Source organism: Vespula vulgaris, chromosome 3 (genome assembly GCF_905475345.1).
Source record: "Vespula vulgaris chromosome 3, iyVesVulg1.1, whole genome shotgun sequence".
In the NCBI taxonomy this organism is placed as follows: domain Eukaryota; kingdom Metazoa; phylum Arthropoda; class Insecta; order Hymenoptera; family Vespidae; genus Vespula; species Vespula vulgaris.
Window position 1 is genome coordinate 6,423,892 of NC_066588.1, and position 20,421 is coordinate 6,444,312.

Sequence of the window (20,421 nt, forward strand, 5' to 3'; positions counted from 1 at the left end):
AATAAACGTCAACTCTGTTATATTCTAACGAAGAAAAATTAGTTGTAAATGTAATAATAACAGCTTTCTTTTACTGATTGGTGGTTGTAGATTGTAAATTCAATGGAATCGTTTAAACAATGACTTTCTAAAGAAAAAAAAAAAAAAAAGATAAAAGAACAAAAAAGAAAAAAGAAAATCAATAGAGAAACAAAAGAAACATAATTCTAATATAGAGATGTATTATTTATAGAAATAATATATATTTCGTTCCTGATACTGTATTCATATCATTTTTGCGTTTAGTTATGATCTATGTCGGATGATACTCTACGATTATAATAAGATTAATAATATAGATGACAATCATAATAATAATTATAATATTACGGCCTGATATAATATTAATTACGATAGTATTTTCATTCATGATTTCTATAGCACGACTGTAGAAAAATTCGGTTAGTACCAGCAGAGAATATTTATACGTCTGTAAAATGGTAATAACGATGATCGTAACAAGGATTATCAAAATATAGTAAAAATCATAACAATAACAACAAGGCAACGATATTGTTGCAACACGTAAATGCCGCGCAACTCGTACAAGTTAGTTTCATACGAGATAATAAATTCATTTCTTTCTATTCTCAGCTTGAATCTTAATCAGCTTTGAAATTGGACCGAACGACCAAGGTTAAAGAGAGTTTATGAGAAAAGATATATTCTAATATATTATTTACATTTTCATCTTTTAATAAACGTCGGATCGGTCGAATTCGTCTTTTGAATTTAGAGAGAAAACTCTAGAAACAGTAGATGATGATGATGGTGATGATGATGATGATGTTGACAATGACGATGATAATGATAATGATAATGATAATGATGATGTTAGTAATGATGACAATGATAGTGACGACAACGACGGCGACGACGACGACGTGGTGATGATGATAATGATGATGATGACGATGATGATGATTAAACGAAAGTGAAATCATCATTTGTAGAATATAACAAGTATACTAATAATTATTATTCGTGAAAGCATTGGCACGCAACGATTTCTAATTTGCACTCGTCAATATGCTGTATATAGTTACGTTATTAACAATTAAAATTTTAAGCAGGCAGAGATAATTGGATAAACTCTTGTCATAAATCAATAAATCAAAGATAACAATAATTAAATGATTGTCAAACTATGACACCGATCTACAAATTTTGATTAATGAATTTAAAGAAATCTGCATAGTAATAATAAACTGAAACTTTTAGAATGATGTTGAAACGCTCTTCAAATATGTACGATCCTTTTGACGTTATATATAAATAATTATATAAAATTATAGGAAGTACACACTTGAATACTCTGCTTGCAGGTAATATCCGGTATTACGAAATCTATCTTTATATCATTATATAGCATTATGAAATGCTTATTAATAATATTATATACGAATTCTATAATCAGAAACCTCTAGTCCGTATGTAAAATACATTTCTTCCCTTCCGCTTATATTATATATATCTAATCAATTCCAGAACATACTGAAAATAAAATTAGTAATTAACTCTCACTTAGCTATTAACGAGCCTGTAGAAAAGTTCTATAGATTATGGCCTTCAATTATATATTTCATATTAATTGTGTGATATTCATTATCGAATAAAAACGAAAATAAAAAATAAAAAAGGAAAATAAAATAAAAAATAAAAAATGAAATCTTAAAGAGATAGAGCAAAAATATATAACATAGTGAAGTAAATTAAATTAAATGCTCGGAATGTTGTCCATTCTTGCAAAATAAAAAAAAAAAGGAAAAACAAGAAACAAAAAGGTAAACAAAAAAACAACGTCGAGCATTGATTTTTAATAAAAAGAAAAGAAAAAAAAAACGAAAAAGAATCACTGATGAAATTTATGATTTTTTTCTTTTTTTTTTTTTGAGGATTCCATTCGATCGTATATTAAATAACAGCTAACTATTCGAGCCCTTACTTTTTCATTCTAGCAGTTCTGGAATTTCTCAAAGGGACCGTGTTTAATCTTAAACGAGATTCCTATCCATCGGTCCTTCATGTAAGCCGGTATCCATTTGCAAAAGACCTGGACCAGTACAGACAACATCGTATTCGAGCTGATCGAATGATATTATGCCGGTTGAAGGTGAAGCCATACTTCCACCGCTCAATGAACCAACAAGATGTTTCCTAGTACTTGGACTTAGACGATCTAAAGATATGTTGCTCAGTCCATCCGGACATTGTGGAACCATCTGGTTGTCCACATTGACGCTAAGCGGAGAAGTTAGATTTTTGTTTCCTAATGTTGGCACGTTACGAGAGTTCGTGGCAGTATCCTGAAACATAAAAATATCGAAATAACAAAAAAGAAGAAATCACAAGAAAGGAGCGAAACAAAAAAAAAATGTATAGAATTTTTATTTATTATCCTCGCGCTTAAATTTGTCATTTCTATTCTAATCCAAAATCATTACGAACTTTCCTAACAAAATACTTTCACATCGAATATATGGTAGGAAGAGATCTGTACGCAAACAATTATTATGATTATCATACGCTAATTTTTTACACATTATCACATTACTGCTGCGTTTCGCGATGATGACATGAGAACACGCGGTGCTTAACAAGCAATAACTTGACAGACAACGTTTTCTTTCATCGATAACGTTTTCATGAAGCTCCTTCAATATTGCTGCTCTTTAAAAGTGATTAAATTCTACGATATAACTTTCGTATCTTAGCTCACGAATCTTTCTCTATAAATCATACTGAAACGGCGGAGTATAAATCAGCAGGTGTAAAGTCAAAGTGATCACGACAATCGTAACATACTAACATCGTCACATTTACAAATTTACAAACGACTAAGAAAAATGAGAATTTTATTACAAACTATCAAAATATTTCTCAAATTAAATTCCACGAATTATTCATACGTCCATTTTATCATGTCCAAATTAAATTTGTTTACGAAAATGAATGATATAAAAAAGTACGAAAAAAAAGACGAATTGGATAAATTTACGGACCCAAAAAAAAAAAGCACGAATTGGATAAATTTAATCGATTATATAATATATCTCCGTGTATCTTCGAAAACACGAAAAGATATGGACTCTCGCTTTCGTTACAGAGCAAAGGAAAAGAGAGCAAAATTGATTCTTTTTTCTTCCTTTCTTCTTTTCTTTTCTTTTCTTTTCTTTTATTTTATTTTGTTAACGGAAAGAAAATAAACGTAAAAACAAAAACCGACGAAACTGTTTTCTGGAATATGGAAGGATGAAAGAGGAGGAAACGGAACGCAGCAGATCAAGCGATTTCGATGTTCAATGTTCAATGTATTTCGATAATATTTGATCAACAACTTCATATACTTTGTATTTGTGTGTACATAACGTGGCATTAAAGAATCACGATTAGATCGATTCTACAAATCTCCATCAATTTTTCTCGTGCATATCTGTAGTCAGTGACGCAATCGTGATCTAAAAATTTTTTTGCCTCTCGCGAGACTTATTCCTAGATCTTTCCTATTATTTATTATGTTTTTTTTTTGTTTTCTCTGATATGCGCACAGACCTCTACCATACAAGAACAACAAAAACAAGGTCGCGTCTAAACCACTTTATATTGTCTAATCTCTCACACATACACTCTCTTTCTTTCTCTCCTCATCTCTTTCACCACATATCTCTCTATAGTCACATTATTATATGAATTGGATGAGAATCGAACGAGCACGGAGATCTACGAGCCGGAGATCTCGACATCTAATTGATCGAGCACAAACGAATAATGATCCAATGTCGGATAACGAGGAGGACTAGTCAAGTTGTAGTCTGTGTCCTTACTTTCGTCCCGTTACTTCAAGAAAATAAGAAAGGAAAGCAAAAGACTTGTTTCTTAAATACAAGAAGAGAGAGACTTTAAAAGGACGTATAATTATCGATCGCGTGGTAAAGAACGAGCCCGTTTCGCTCACGTGCTCGCGATACTCTTCGAAGGTTTTGGTTTGACCAAGCAAACGTAACCCGCACTCACGTCGCAGCCGGACACCAGGAGATTCATGAGCACGCTGTTATAAGGGGGATTCCTATGAGAATTGGTTGAACTTTGTACTGTTGTCGCATTGTCTAAGATCTCTCGAGCTAGACATCTTCTTTTCTGATCACCTCCTCCTCCACTATCCCCCTCAGCCTCGTCCTCGTCATCGTCTTTGATGGCTTTATTGTTGTTGCTATTGCTATGGTTATTATTATCATTGATGTTACGTATACGTTGTTCTTCCTCGCAAGTCCTACGACGATTATTCTTTCCAAGGCCGTTGCAACTAGACTCGACGTTTGTTCGATTAGTACGTGAAAAGGTCTGTTGGGAGACCAGTCGACGAAGAAGTTGACTGCCTGAAAGATTATTCGATCTTGATCGTGACTTTCCTTGATCGTCGAACATCAAACGCTGATTTTCGAGTGATTTGCTCAACTCGAGGGAGAGCGGATCCTCGCATTTGATACGTTTGTTCCCGTTTTCTAAATCATTTGATGGCGTGTGAAGACGTTTACTTGCTCTGTCATTATTTATCTTCGTCGACCAACGATTCTGTTCATTGAAGAGATCTGCAAGGAAGAGATCGATAATTAATTTTCGTTATGATCTGCTTCTATATTTCTTCAATAAAATCCTCAGAGATCTTGGCTCTTACTTTTCCTAGGTATTTGACCCAATACTTGTACCGGATTAACCAAACCTCCGCCATGATCGTTGTATCTGCGAGCAACAGCCTGATCGGTTCTAAGCAATTGTGCCAAACTGGAATCAACGTCCCGTTGATCGCGATCCTCGACTAGCCTGTAAAAAGAACATACGATCATCCTCTAACCGTTTCTAAAGTTTAAAAAAAGACAAAAAGAGATAAGCACCATTTGGATGATTTCTCAACGGACTGTGATGCACCCCACATGACCATGTCGTTGCTTATCAAAAGATCCAATGCCTCGTCTTGATCAGACATAGGTATATACGGAGCTCTGAGAGCTAGTTCATCGTCTACTGTATTATCACTTATACCGAGCATCAACATTTCGTCTTCCGAGAATCCTTCTCCAGCACTGCCTCCTGTAGGACTACCAAGAGAATCAACACTTCGCTCAGGACTCTAAAAACAAATTCGATCATTTTTATCGTAAGATAAATAAATAAATAAATAAATAAATAAATAAATAAAAAGATGGAAGAGCATTATATACTACTATGTCAGACGATGTACTTGCCTGGCGATATTTTGAAAGCGAAGGTGATACGGAATTTGGATCGATGCTGCACGGACTAGCCGGTGAATCACCGTACATGAAAGGATCGCTATCAGCTAAAGAATCCCCGAGACATTTGTTCCTCGTACTGTCACCAAGATCAGTGTCCTTTAAAGTTTCACCAAGATCCGTGCCACGCAATTCGGACGACAATGGAACGCCAGGACTCAATAAAGGATAATAACTATCATTGCCAAGAATAAATTCATCCAACATGTCTGACAAGAAGGGTGTATCTTCGAGAGGTACACAGACATCGCCAGGAGTTGGGGCGAGATGTGTTAAGTCCTCCGGCTCGTCCTTCAACACTGAAAAATTTCACAGATCATACGTGCCATCGTCATTCTCTAACTCGAATCTCTTTCCTCTCGTGTTTCTTTCAGATATAAATATCTTTATTTTTAGGGAGTCCGATCACCAAATTTTTCTATACTCCAAAGCGATCGATTATCTTATCTTTTCGTAGGATATTCTCCCGTGACTTTACTCTTATCAGTCTATTAATCTATCGATCCACAATTTTCTACTCGACTCACAACTATTTTCTCCACCTCTTAGCACTCTTATTTTTTCGTACTCTCTTTTATCCTATATCATATATCTAACAAAAAAAATATATATAAAAAAAATAAAAATAAAAAGTAAAAATAAAAAATAAAGAAAAAAGAGAGGAAAGAACGAAGTTGAGAAGCGTGACAATAAAAGACACCCACTGGTAAGACCTGGCTGATCCTCACTGAAAGTCAAGAAACCCTTGTTCATGTCCTCGGTACGAGGCGCGAAGATACTCGCGGTTGCCGTTTGAGGTGGCGGCCTGTAAGACACTTGCTGTTGCAATTCTTGCTGTTGCTGTGATTGTTGCTGTTGATTAGTAGTCGATGAAAGAGGAACAAAGAGTTGTCTAGTGACCGCTTGTGGACGATCACGACGTAAAGCTGCCTCGAAGTCGTATTCCAATGCAGGTTTACCCTAAAAATGTGAATCAATGTGTTTTAAGTATTCCCCGAAACGAAAAAAATTCTCTCTCCCTCTTTTTTTTTTTTTTTTTTGTTAACTACCTGGAAGATAAATTCTGTACGTCCAGATTGTCGGCGTTTCTTTGGTTGATCGTTCTCCTTGAGTGCAACCTCTTCGAGAATTTTTTTCGGTGCTTGCACAGGGAATGAAGATTTTCCAGAGACCGTTGGCTTTCTTGAATTTCCTTCGAAAATTTTATCACTTTCTTTCTTCGTCTCCTGATTCGACAGAGATGCAGCCGGTCGGAATATCGAAGCTGTAACCGCCTGTGGTCTGTCGTTACGATTTTGTTCTTGCAACGGCACGATCGGGGCAACAACGTTCTCAACGTTCTGTAATATCTCTGGTTTCGGTGAAACTTCCAGAGTTGCCGACTCCAATGGCGGTGTCTCGACAATGACGATTTTCTGTAGAGGCTCCGATTTCACCGTCTTCTCGGAGTCACGAGCAACGAGCTGGCGCACGCTATAGACCTCATCCTCGCACTCGACTCCGCTGAAATCAGAATTACCAATCCACGTTCCGATGCTGACCTTATGTTCCTCTCACGATCGGAGGATACCGATATCTCGTGATATCGTATCGCATTTGCCAAGGAATACGATTTTTTATAGTTTTCAAAAACCGAAGGAAATTAGCATAGTGGCAAACAATTTAAGATATTTTATCTGAAACTTTTTCAAATCGCGAAATCTTTTCCTTTTTAAAAAAATGTACGAGAAATGTACGAAGAAAGTTTTTTCATCGTCTTGGAAAAATGCGAAGCAACTTTCATTGATCATTTTATCCAATCATATTAGAAAAAAAAAAAAAAATAGATCAACTTGAGATAATAATCAAGCTTATACGTACGTATTAATAAAAGTTAATAAAATTGTCGAGGGATTAAGATGTTTTCAGAATTCAAACTTACTTTGTATACTCTCAAAGGAAAAATTACAATCGATCTAAGAAAAAATAAATTACCATACTACGATGGCTTTTTTTTGTCGATCTATCTATTTTATTTATCTCTCTTTCTCTCCTTCTTTCTTAGAACTTCAACACACCTTCTTCGCCAATCGAAAATAGGATTCAAAAGAGACTCGTTCAGGTATGTTACTAGTGCGCACACCCAACCCGCGGTAGCAATTTTCTAATAAAAGAACCCATCAGCGTATAACGTCAACTCGACGTAAGAGGAAAAGATCCGTTCGGTGGTCTAGATAGTCTACGCGAAGTTGAAGCATGTACAGAGAAAGACAGAGAAAGACAACGAAAGACAGCGAGAGAAAGAAAGAGAGAGAGAGAGAGTGATATCGTACGATGCACTCATCATCATTTCCATATTAAGATTTTTAAATCTTTATTTTTTTTCGAAATAGTTATTCTTCGACTGAGTACATACTAATCAATTTGATTAGTCTCTGTCTTTTTCTTTATTGCTTGTATATGTATGTACTATGGCCCCTAAAGGTTTCGACCTGATCGCAAAAATGAGAGATATTGTTTACTAGATCATAGGAAAGAAACTGCAATAAACGTGACGACGTGTGACCGTCAAAAGAAAGAGAATGAGATAGAGACAATCTTATCATAGATAAATTCTTACATTTATTAGGCCATTAAGAAAATTTATAGCTAGATTATATTTCTCTAAGGATATTTATATAATTAAATATTTGTTGATTCTTATACCGAAAAAAGAAAAGAAAAGAAAAGAAAAGAAAAAGAAAGGAAAATAAAGAAGAAATAAAAAATAGATAAATAAATAAAACAAGAAAATACTAAATTTTGCCTTTTTTACTTTCTCCCTATATTTTTTTTTTTTTTTTGGTGTTGTCGAAAACGAAAACGAAAAATAAAAAACATTTCGTAACTAAGATCCATTGAAAGCGTGAGCACGCGTATCTGGTAGGCGATCGGCCTTAATTCAATCCCGATTGCGAGGCGAATGCCGTACGATTTGAAATAGCACGAGTGGGGTTATCGAGGAGGGTCGAGGCCTCAACTTTAAGGCCGTCGTGGCTTCGATCGATCGACGTTACTGATCTCTGACGTATACACATATACATACATACATACATACCTACATACATATACATATACATAAATAAAATCGAGCGTTGGATTTATGCCTTGCGAAATGTATATAGTATCGAGTATTCGATTCGATATTACTTTATCTATCATCTTATTATCTCGAAAACAAAAGTCAACAAGAAAAATGATCGAATTTTTAAAGATATCGGACTCGCCTGTTTCTTGAAATTGTATATTTTTTATTGTTTAAAAAAGAAAATAAAAATAGAAAGAGAAAGACAGAAAGAGATAGAAAGAGAGAGAGAGAGAGAGAAGGAAAGAATATAGCAAAGAACTTTGCTAAGATTCGATCGTCAAAGTTCGCCAAACGCCAAGCGTATCGTACGCTTACGGAGCGAACGCTAACTGCCTGTAACCAGTCACAACGGCTCGGTAATAGCCTTAAATTAACCAGCGGGGCCCCAAATGTGTGCGCGTACGTGTGAAGCGACGCATGCAAAAATCACGTATGCGCATGTACGTAAGTAGTATATATGTATGTACGTACGTACGTAAGTACTATACTTTTATACTATATAACGTGGCATTGTGCGAGTGCCCCCGTAATATATTACATGTCCACGTTGTATACTCGATCCGGACGTTAGGCAGCCTCCCGTTGCGTGTCTCTAACGAAAACGTTCATGATTACGAATCATCTTTATCAAATAAAAAGAGAGAGAAAGAGAGAGAGGGAGAGACAGAAAAAATTCTAATGCGTTTGAGATCATCATTCGTTCTCAGGCTATTTGCATTTTCTTTGTGGATACGTGTCTCACATTTTCTCCTCCTTCTTTCTTTTTACCCTTCTTTTCAAAAATATTTTCAACTAAAAATTAATTAAAACTTAATTTATATTTAAATCTGTTGTTTATAGGGAGGAAAAAAAAATTTTAAGAGACTTGCTCTTAGCTCGAGAAGTTGAAGAAAACATGTTCTTTTCAAGATAGCCGGTCAATATTATTCCTTTCTAATCACGTTTACGAACTTATCAGTTAATTCGGAAAGTTCTCAAAATAGAAAGGAATAAATAATTTGATTTGAAAGCACGTAAGAAAGTCTCGTTTACGATACTTAAGTTTTCTCAAACTTCAAACGAACGCTTGATTCTTCATATTTTATGTCAATGGCTGCGAACACGATCGATCAATCGCATAACGACGTGTAACACGACGAGTGATTAGTCTCACGTAATCCGACAACGATAATTATCGATAAAAGACCGGCTTGCTATTCTACCGTCGTTCAACATACACGTATGTATACTAGCATGTATTATATATGCATAAATATATATGTATACATACATACATACATACATACATACATACATACATACATACATACATACATACATACATACATACATATATATATATATATGTCTACAGATCATATATTATCGATTCGCAGTGACTGCTTCGATAATAACCAATGAACTAATAAAATCTCATCGACGATACATACTTATAATATAGTTCGTTTGTAAAACACAGATCATGATACTATTTCAAAATTTTCCTCTATCGTCATTTATTTCATTTAATTATTATTATCATCACCATTTAACGATTCTCCAAATTAACGAATGGTTTCTCTTTAATTTATATAATCAATTTATGTCATATTTTAAGTCCATCTAATGTCACGGTAATTTCGTTTGAATTAGTGTAAATTTAAACTGCATTTACGAGAAAGAAAATGATTCAGACGTTCTTGATCCTGACGTTAAAGGGTTACGCTAACTCGTCTTTCCGTATTTGCTTATTAGCGTTCTCGCTTTCGCAAGAATGTCTTCTCCTAATGAATCGACCTCAGAACGCCATCAAAGCGCGAACACTCATTCCGTTTTATATTCTTTTCGTTTTCTTTTTTTCCTTTTCTCTCTCTCTCTCCCCCCTCCCTCTCTTTTATCGTTCTTTTTTTTCTTTTTTTTTTTCAAAAACACCATCGACGATATTACTACTGATCAAGAATTCGTGTATGTAATACCTTTCAACGAGCGATTTAATCGGCTGACATTTGCGTTTGCTCGTCCATGAATATATTATTTGGAAGCTTTCAAAGAGATCGTTCGAATTCACAGCGTGCAAGTTTGTAAATGATTATTCCGACGTGCAAACAAAATATGAGGAATCTTGGCAGTTTTCGAGTTGGGAAAGAAAAGGAGAGGGGAAGAAGAAGAAAAAAATTTATGACGATGAATTCATTTACATTTACGAGTAAGGACTTGCGATAGGAAGAGTATGATAAAAACTCGTTTTATGAAAGGTAGACGATGATCGACAAAAAAAAAAGAAAGAAAGAGAAATAACAACAAAATAAGATGATACAAAGAGCTAGTAGTAATCATATTTTACAGTTTAAAATAAGTTTTTAGTGATGTATCTATTCAAAAAAAAAAAAAAAAAAATGGAAATGAAAAGAAAAAAGGAAGAAAAAAGTAAAAAAAAAAAAAAAGAACTACAACTTCGAGGTCACACGAAAAGCTGGTGTAATGAAAAAGTCTTATGTCGATGAAAGGAAAAGAGCAGATTCAAGAGGGCGAAAGTCTCTCGAGAATCTTTCTCTTTTTCTCACATCGTGTTGGTGTGAGATTCGCTAGCGTTAGGTGTAGGATAAATATGCGGCCGGTATTGGTAAAAATAGAGTGACGGCCGAGTTACTTGTGCAATCGAGCACGTGGGATCTACCCTCTCCTCGACGTCTTTTAAACCCTCCAATCGTACTACATATTCTTTCCTTTTCTTTTCTTCTGTTTTTTTCTTTGCCCTCGAACGTCAATTTTTGGATCAGCGTAGGTCGTTGAACTCTTTATGAAACCATCAACCGCCTTAAATCTTTCGAAATGATCTTTTAAATGAAATTTTTCAAATACGACAATGATCATCACGTTTCAAAAATTAAAAAATCGTTTGTCGATCAAATCTAACTGGTCAATAATGATATTAAAAAAAAAGAGAGAGAAATAAAAAAAATTTATATATATATAGAACAACGATTCTTTGATACTAGTTCGCGATACTTTCTCATCGATCACTTTTTTGTTTTGTAAACAAAGCAAAACTTATTTTGTAAACAGTTTTAACAAGGATTTGACGTAAATAGCAACATAATAATTATGAAAAGATTCTTGTTGAAAAAGCGTGAGAACGTGGGAGTTAGCTCGTAAATATTACGTTTGCAAGACGGAAGCTATCATGCCTTGGCAAAGAATCGACTTACGCGATATGTACATGCTACACCGACGATATCATCAGTTTACGAAGAAGCAAGACTACTCTCGTCGCACGTGCGGAAAGTTCGTGGTTGAGACTATGTCACGTCGTGATCGATCGAATGATTTATTGATAGTAATCGACCAGTCTATTCGAAATAATTAACATAAACTCTACGAACGAGAAAGTTCATCACTTTTGGTTAAAAGTTTCCTCATACGGTTTTTAGATAAATTTCATTTTGTCGCGTAATTATTGTCAATCGTTTCTCTCCGAACGTATAATTATCTTTCTTATTTTATTACTTTATTGAAAAAAAAAAAAAAGATAAAAAAAATATATATATTATCTTTTTTTATATAAAAGGAAACGAAATAGAAAGTATTAAATAATCATCAATAATACGTAATTGAGTTTATGGAATTTAAGATAAAAAATAATTGTCGATATAAAATCTATTAAAATAATCGAAAACTTTTAATCGAAATTAAACATTAATCTTCGCCGTATGTATAACATAGTTTACATATATTTCAATCGCAAAATACGAATGGAGAAGTTACGAAACAGCTCTATTGTGAAAGCTAAATCGAAATGAATCGATAGCACTCTCTCTCTCTCTCTCTCTCCTTCTCTCTTCTCCCATCCACCCCTTCCCCTTTCTCTCTTCTACCTCCTCCCTCCCTCTCTCTCTCTTTTTCTCTCTCTCTCTCTTCTTCATCTCTCTGTTAATCGAATCCGTTTGTCTCTTAAAAACTTTGTCATCCGTCCAATCGCAAAGATCGGCTGGCTCCGTCGTAAATATGACGAGTAAATAAATGTATGAAACGCGTGAGCGCGTGCGCGGTCGTTGGAAAGGAAAACAGAAAGGCGATGACATAACGAGCGCCGAGTTCATCTCCATTATCTCGCGGATAGATAATAAAAATTTGTATACTCGCGGAAGGAGGAAAATTAATGAGGTTGGAGGGATCGAGTGACGCCAGCGCGATTATTCGTATTTTTCGCGTTAAAGAAAGTATAGATGTAATATATGATGATCCACGTAATATCTCTATGTATGTATATATTTATACATATATATATATATGTGTGTGTGTATATATATATATATGTGTGTACGTACGTACGTATATTAATCGATTATGATCAATACAACTTCGATTCATTCTGCGTCATTCGGACTTAACGGAGTAGAGACAGAAGATTATATATATGTATGTGTGTGTGTGTGTGTATATATATATATATATTATATATATATATATAATAAAATAAAAAAAGGAAACGTTTCACTTACGAAAAACGCTCTTTTCTTTTCTCTCACACTTTTTCTATCTATCCGTCCCAATCTTCCTATCTATCTATCATCTATGTATCTATCTATCTATCTATCTATATCTCTCTCATTCGTTCTATATCTCGAACGTCAGAGCGAGGATAGCAATAATATCGTAGTACCCGTCGTCTCGAGATCACGAGGAGCAGAGAGTTATACGTTCGCACACATCTCGCGCAAAAGTTTGCCTCCCCTCCGAAGAGGAGTTCATCGTTCCTCGCTTGTCTTTCGATTTAGCACTAACGTCCGTTACGTAATCACGGCAAGAAGGAACACACTTCTCAAAGATATAAAATCCGTCCCTCCTTTATCTCCACCACCCTGTCCACCTCCACCTTTCTTATCCACCACTTGCCCCTCTTCCACCTCCCCCACCTCCTTCTCCTCCTCATCCACCACCACCACCACCTCCTCTTCCTCCTCTTGCCTTCCTCTCATCCAACGTACGACGAATAGAGATTTCGTCGTCGTTCGTCGAGACTAGACGTAGAGACGAGACTTCCTCGTTGTAACACACGCGAAATTTCTTCATCGATATTTAACAATGTTTTCAATTGTTCTTACGACGATCCAAGAAAATCTACCAGTGCCAAAAGCGAATGGCACCGCTAGAAATGAACACATTATCGCGATACTAATTCGTCGTAGATGAATTGGCACTTAATGTACAAACGAAATAAAAGATCTTCCTCCTTCAGAAATTACGTTTAGATACAACAATGGTATATCCTGTTTCTCTTTTTCTTTTCTTTTTTTCTCTTTCTTGCTTTGTTATTGTTGTTTATTATTTCTTTTTCCCTCTTTTTCCTTCCTCTACGAGAGTAAAAGTTAATACGTTCGAAACCGCGCGTCTCTGGCAGTGGCACTGGGCACTTGCCTCATCGAGAGACGCACGCATCGCGCCACTACCACCTCCATCGAGTAAAATCCACCTCCACTGTAACCACCTCCATTCCGCTACGTGGCGGCACGCGCTCTTATGCGTGTTTCTCTCTCTCTCTCTCTCTCTCTCTCTCTCTCTCTCTCTCTCTCTCTCGCTCTTTCTCTCTCTCTCGCTCTCATTCTCGTTCTGTTTCTATCTTACGATGTAAGTAAAGTACGAACACCGCCGTTGGAGTTGGCTGTATCCGCCGTTGCAACAGTCATCCGTGCTACGTTAACGATAGGCGCGCATTTTTGATCACGAGGACGTCAATTTTCTTTACGAATAACGATCAAAACTAGTAAAAACTTTCGTGAAGAATTTATTACATAAAAATGTCGTGCACAAAAAAATTTATCTATATCTGACGAAAGAAGCGTTTTTTTTTTTTTTGCACTTTGGATACTTTATCGTTCAATTTTCATACAAATCTATTTAAATTAATTCATAAGGCCACGATCGAGCGAATCAATTTCCAAGGTATACAGCAATATTTTTTTTAACATTTCTATATGTCAATTCGTCTATATCTGTTAAATAAATTAACTGTCAGAAATTAAACGACGTGCGATATTAATATGTCTAAAAATCGTTTTCGACAGAAAGCTTGAGATATCTGTATCGAACGAGATTTGAATGTGAGCGGACCGATGACGTCACTGGTGCCTCCAAAGCACACGCGCAACGATCTAAGGAAAAGCGACGAAAACGAATCGATGCGATGGAACGAGAGAGAAGGGGCGTCGCCCTCTACAAATGGAAAGAGAGACAAATATATAGGAAGAAGACACTATGAACACTTCCCCCGTCTAGCGTGGAACCGATACAAAAATATACCCTCTCCTGTCTCACTCTCCTCATACGTTTTCCGTAACTTCTCGTGGCGTTGTCTTTTTGTTTTCGGTTCGATGTCCTCTTTTTACCCTCTCCTCTCTCTCAATGATTCCATAGGGATCATAAATACCAGCTTTAAAAATGTCTCTCTCTCTGTCTCTCTCTCTCTCTCTCTCATCGATTTAAAAAAAAAAAAGTCCTATTTGTTTGTTTCACCTGACGACATATTTCTCAATACTCTTCTACTCTTTCTCCGTCTCGAACGTAACGCCAGCGAATGGAAAAAAACTTTATGTTGAATCACGACGATTGCAAAGTCGCGAACTTAAAAATATACACAAGAGAGAGAGAGGGGGGGAGGAAAGGGGAGAGACATCGGATCGGCAAGAAATCGAAAAAAAAATCTCGATCAGAGAAAGACATTTTATTTAGATACTCGATGGTCACGATCATATCACGTTGGGATCACACAGAGTACGATGATACTCGATAAAAAACAAGGGCGTGGAATGATCACGATCGACTTTTAGTATGTACGTACTTGGCAATCGATCTCTTTTTCCCTTTTTCTCTCTCTCTCTCTCTCTCTCTCTCTCTCTCTCTCTCTCTCTCTCTCTCTCTCTATCTCTCTCTCTCTTTTATTGTAACAAATAAAATCAGAGCAACAGATCGTGTCAAAGTGTTCTAAATGCTCGACTGATGTCGTTGATGACCCACACTCTTCGTTCTAATAACTTCAATTATAAAAATGTTCTCAAGCTTCGTCTAATCTCACTTATGATTTCGTTCAAATAAAACGATTTATATTAAATTAACTCGTCCAGTCAACGTGTTAATGATCTTTCGAGACAATCTAAAAGCTAACGCTCTTTTTATTTTTACGAGCGTTGTCAGTCGAGATCGATTATACTTATGAATCATTGAGGAAGAGTGGAGAATTATGACGTAAGAAAAAAAAAGAAACAGAATAAGAAGAAACGATTAAATAAACTGTCGTTTATACGTGATCTTGTTAAATAAAAAGTATTTAATCGAATGTGCAAATATCAAAATCAATAACGATCCGAAAAAAAAGCTGACTTTTAATTTAATTAAAGCAAATTTTTTGTTTGTTTATTAATTATTATCCTTACATGCATTGATTAAAGAATGCAATGTGATATTCTTTTTTTTTTCTTCGATAAAGATTGATAAAGTTGCAACTCGTTCGAGAAAATAAAGATTCTCTTTCGACGATTATGTACAATATATAAAATGTCTCATTTTCTTTGATCTTCATTACGTAAATACATCTTCAATTTATCATTCACAAGAAAAAGAAATAAAAATCGATCTTTATATATGTTCTAATGGACACAGTCTAATGTTGTTGTAGATGTTCGTACGTTCGTTAAAAAAATTGTTTAGTTAATTCTTAAAAGTTTCCAGCATATTTAATCGATCGAAATGGAAGACCCCGTACACACACGACACACATACCATTATAAGTGAGTGTCACGCACGTGTAGGTCGCGAGCACTTGAATTACGATCGATTAACGATACGGAACTCGTCGTTACGATAAAAATAAAATGAAGAAGTCGCGTGAGATCCTCGAATAGAATTCAATCTCTTCGTCACCATTTGGAAGTCGAAACAACCTATCGAAGTTTATTGCGAGCCGTATGAATCTAAAAATGATCAGTGTTTCTTTCTTCTCTTTTCTTCTAGTTTCTCTAAGCTAGGATTGATTATCGACTGATCAACCTTGGCGGTTTACAGCTACAAACTCGATCGCTAAACTCGATATCTATATAACTCCTATCGTACGGAATGAAGAGTCGAATGGAATAGTTTGTAAAAGAAAGAAAATGATAAAAGGTCTGAATCTCGATCAGTGTATTTAGAAAAAAATTTGGTATAGCGAGATCTGACAGGTGAAGTGATTTCGAGATGACAGTTTCGGGTCAAAGTTTTCTAGTCAAAAAAAAAAAAAAAAAGAAAAAACAAAAAAGGGAAATGATAGAAAAAAGAGAGAAAAAAGAAAGAAAATAACTTTGAAGTTTATAATATTTGACGGGTTTGTTCTTATCCGTCTTATTTTCTTTTTCTTCTTCTTTCGCTTCTCTTTTCTTCTTTTTTCTTTTCCTTTTCATTTTTTTTTTTTTTAATCTTCAATTCACTCGAAACGAGACACACTAGAAATTGAAGGGGAATTCAAGTGGAAAAAATGAAGTGAACTTTATATTGCCAAACTAAAATTGACATTCAAAAGGTTTTTTAACAGCTGCCGAATAGCTAACACGTGCCTTTCTCTTAACGTCGGCCAGCGATCGTCATTGACCGACATACACAAGCATCGTGGAATGCACTGAATTCGACTGACAGTCTCATGAACGATAAACATCGACGAAACTATTCTAAGAACGTGCACGCAAACGGCGCCGAACTCTTCCTAACGCGAATCTTAAAACGAATCGAACAATAAAACGGAGTAATAAAAGATCTTTAATTCACAAATGTCGATAAAGAACTTATTATAAAAAAGAAAACAATTGATTGACAAATTATGGTTGAACAGATGATAGTTAAAATAAAAAAAAAATTATAATAATAATAAAATAGAAAATATCAGGAAACGTAATTGTAATGTAAAAAAAAAAACGATCGATCAATGAAAATCTATATTAATAAAAAAAAGATACTATATTCGGATCGAATATTATACCGTTCAATTCCTATGCGTCCCTCATCTTCCTTTAACTCTTTTTTACTCGTTATCTTTGGCGATATCCTACACGCTTACGCGACGGATCCTTATGCAACCAATCTGGTTAAGATCTCAAGGTCGTCCATCCACGACTCTCGCTTTCGCGCAAAGATAGCTATGTTTCGATTCGTCAGGATTCGGTATAGTTCGACCGCATTCGACTACGACACGCCGAGAGTTTGAAGTAATACCCGCCAATATCCATCCAAATTGAATATCTTCGATTTCTTCGGGCAAAACGATCTTTTTTTTCTCTCTAAAAAGAAAAAAGAAAATAATGAATGAACTCGAACGATAATGTCCATTCGGTAAAACGATCGATAAAGTTATATACGATGCAAAAATTATATATAAAAAAAAGGAGAAAAAAAAAAAGAAAAACATCAACTAACGCTTGTAACGTTGGTAATCGGGTCGAGATCAAAACTGCAAGCAACGATATAACGTGCAGCGGCCGATGTTAAAGGCCGTTGTTTATTTTGAGAGAGACACGACTGCATATAATCGTAGTCTTCTTCATCGTCGTCGTCGTCGTCGTCGTAGTCGTCGTCGTCGTAGTCGTCATCGTCTTCATCGTTTGCTTACGTTAACCAACACGAATTTTGTTAGATTCTCACGAATAAGATGTGATGCATAATCCAGATTTAGCTAGGATAAGTACCAAGAGTCCTCGATAAAAAATTGTAAGATCGAGAAGTATAGTAGTTACGTGAAACGTATCTACGTACCTTGAAGAAGATTTTTTCTGGCCAAAGAAAACATGCAAAGAAAGAAAACGATCTCTCTCTCTCTCTCTCTCTCTCTCTCTCTCTCTCTCTGTCTCTCTTCTTATTTTTTGTTTCTTTAATTTTCTTTCTTCGTACCCCAACGACGTCGTTCAACTTGCCACGACTTCCGCCAAACTCTCGTCTCGTTCCAGCGACCCACGCCCACGTTTATCGGTTTCGCCCAATGCGATATATCCGCAGAGAAAGAGAGAGAAAGAGATAAAATGAGAGAAGGAGAGATGATCTCCCTCTGTATTTTTTTTCTCCCTCTGACAGGAAGTCACGCTCGTTGCAGATTTACGTATACTATTCAGCGAAGGCAGCCGTGCCATACTGTCAAGATATCGAGGTAGTCGCTATAAAATCTGACTATGAGAGAACGGAAGTAACTCTGCTAAAGAAAGAGAGCAAAAGAGAGAGAGAGAGAGAAAGAGACATACTTGAATATCGTATTTCATCGTCACCGTGTATATAACCATACCTAGATACGTGTATCTCTGCGTTCCGAAGAAACTCATTCGCACGTAGCTTACGATCGGCTTGCCGCTATAAACGAACTCGATCTCTACGATTTCAACGTGGACGATCACTGGCTCTCTCTTATCAGTCTGTACAAGATGACACGAACTTTATTACTGTTAAGATCTTAACGTATCATTGCGATAATAACTAAACGACGTAAAAACGTGAAACTTTCTAAGAATCATACCGATGTCAGGTGTACATTAGTAAATAAATCAATATAGGTCAAACAGGCCCTTTGAATTCTTCTCGAGTTATATTTTCTTTTTTTCAAATCGATTTCTATGAAAATCTTCTGTATATGTAACGTTACCAATCCTACTCGAAATTATTTACCTTTATATTACAATCGTACGTTCAGAGAATTGATAATATTATGTATCGATGACAAAGTTTCATGTTTCGTATTTTTCCAATGATGTACTTCGATTACGATTCAGAAAAAGAAAACTAATAAATATGATCGTAATATATATATATATATATATATATATATATATATATATATATATGGATACATACATATATTAAGTATATACGTATGTCGTATCGTTAATTTCTTCGATTAGATCAGCTCTAATTACTATTAGACAAGTGTGTAAATAGATATCTCACGTTCTATCAGTCGCAAAGAAACAAATAAAAAGAACACATTCCATTAAATCAATTTGCACAAACATTACGGTGTTAAAAGCAACGAAAAGATAGATAAGGCGTTCTAGGAAAAACAAACGAGTGAGTACGTCTTTGAACATTCGCTAGAGAATACGATTAAGAGGAAGCTAATTACATCCTGCTCGTTAAAAGAGAACAATTGTAAAAGAAGAGAAAAAGAATCATGTTCGCGATAGAAATATCCATACGTACGAATGAAATGTATATTACATTACGTCACACAAGTTAAATATACAACACTGAATTAGAATTTTATTTCCTTAATTCGAACATGTCCATTGGGATGAGAATTTTTCCTCTTCTTTTTTCTTTCTTTCCTTTTTTTTTCTATTTTTTTTTTTTCTTCGATGCAACGAAATGTCTTTTTTTTTAAAGAAAAAGCAACGACGACGATAAAATTCGAACAAGAAAATGAAGAAAAAAAGAAGGATATAATATCAACGAACGACAATGGGAAAAAATTTACGTAGCTAAAGCCGTGACTTTCACCCACGATAGAGAGGATAGCTCTCACTTTCGTTCGAGGTCGCACGTTTCCTCGACTGACGTAGAAAATATCGACGAAGAGGAGGAAAGCCGCCTTCCGGTTGACAGGACGAGAGGAGTTTCCTACGCAAGCGCGTCCTCCTCCTTTCAATGCGAAAAGAAGAGAGAGAGAGAGAGAAAGAGAGGGAGAGAGAGAGAGAGAGAGAGAGAGAGAGAGAGAGAGAGAGAGAGAGAGAATACCACCACCACGAACTCTTTAAAATCCATCTCTCATTCTCAGCTTCCGAAGGACACTTTTTGAAAATGTTAATCTCTATCCTCGTAAATATAGCGACGATTACATAATCGTAAAAAAGGTTCTTTTCAATGAACTTAGACTTTTCTCGAATGCGATCCTTTGTTCAAAAGATTAAAAAAGATTAGCTATATATATATATATATATTTTTGTTTGTTTGTTAATTGATCAGACTAAAAAGCACATAAAGATTGATGCACAAAGTTAATATAAC

At 35.5% G+C, this 20,421-nt stretch overlaps 1 protein-coding gene and 1 long non-coding RNA gene across 3 annotated transcripts in view; one reads left to right on the plus strand and one right to left on the minus strand.

The window, feature by feature from the left end:
• Positions 1-204: 204 nt before the first annotated feature.
• LOC127062824 (endothelial PAS domain-containing protein 1) overlaps positions 205-20,421 on the minus strand; it is a 38,207-nt gene continuing 17,990 nt past the window's right edge. For both annotated transcript variants that reach the window (XM_050991649.1, XM_050991648.1), the window contains exons 8-14: positions 6,380-6,833; positions 6,035-6,290; positions 5,283-5,629; positions 4,932-5,167; positions 4,715-4,860; positions 4,054-4,628; positions 205-2,345 (exon numbers count right to left, since the gene is read on the minus strand). In XM_050991649.1, coding sequence (XP_050847606.1) covers positions 2,034-2,345; positions 4,054-4,628; positions 4,715-4,860; positions 4,932-5,167; positions 5,283-5,629; positions 6,035-6,290; positions 6,380-6,833 — 2,326 coding nt within the window. In that variant the 3' untranslated portion in view covers positions 205-2,033. The remainder of the gene's footprint in view (positions 2,346-4,053; positions 4,629-4,714; positions 4,861-4,931; positions 5,168-5,282; positions 5,630-6,034; positions 6,291-6,379; positions 6,834-20,421) is intronic.
• On the plus strand, positions 14,108-15,355 carry LOC127062846 (uncharacterized). Its single transcript, XR_007781211.1, has 2 exons — positions 14,108-14,358; positions 14,481-15,355. It is a non-coding gene; the product is annotated as an uncharacterized LOC127062846 (long non-coding RNA).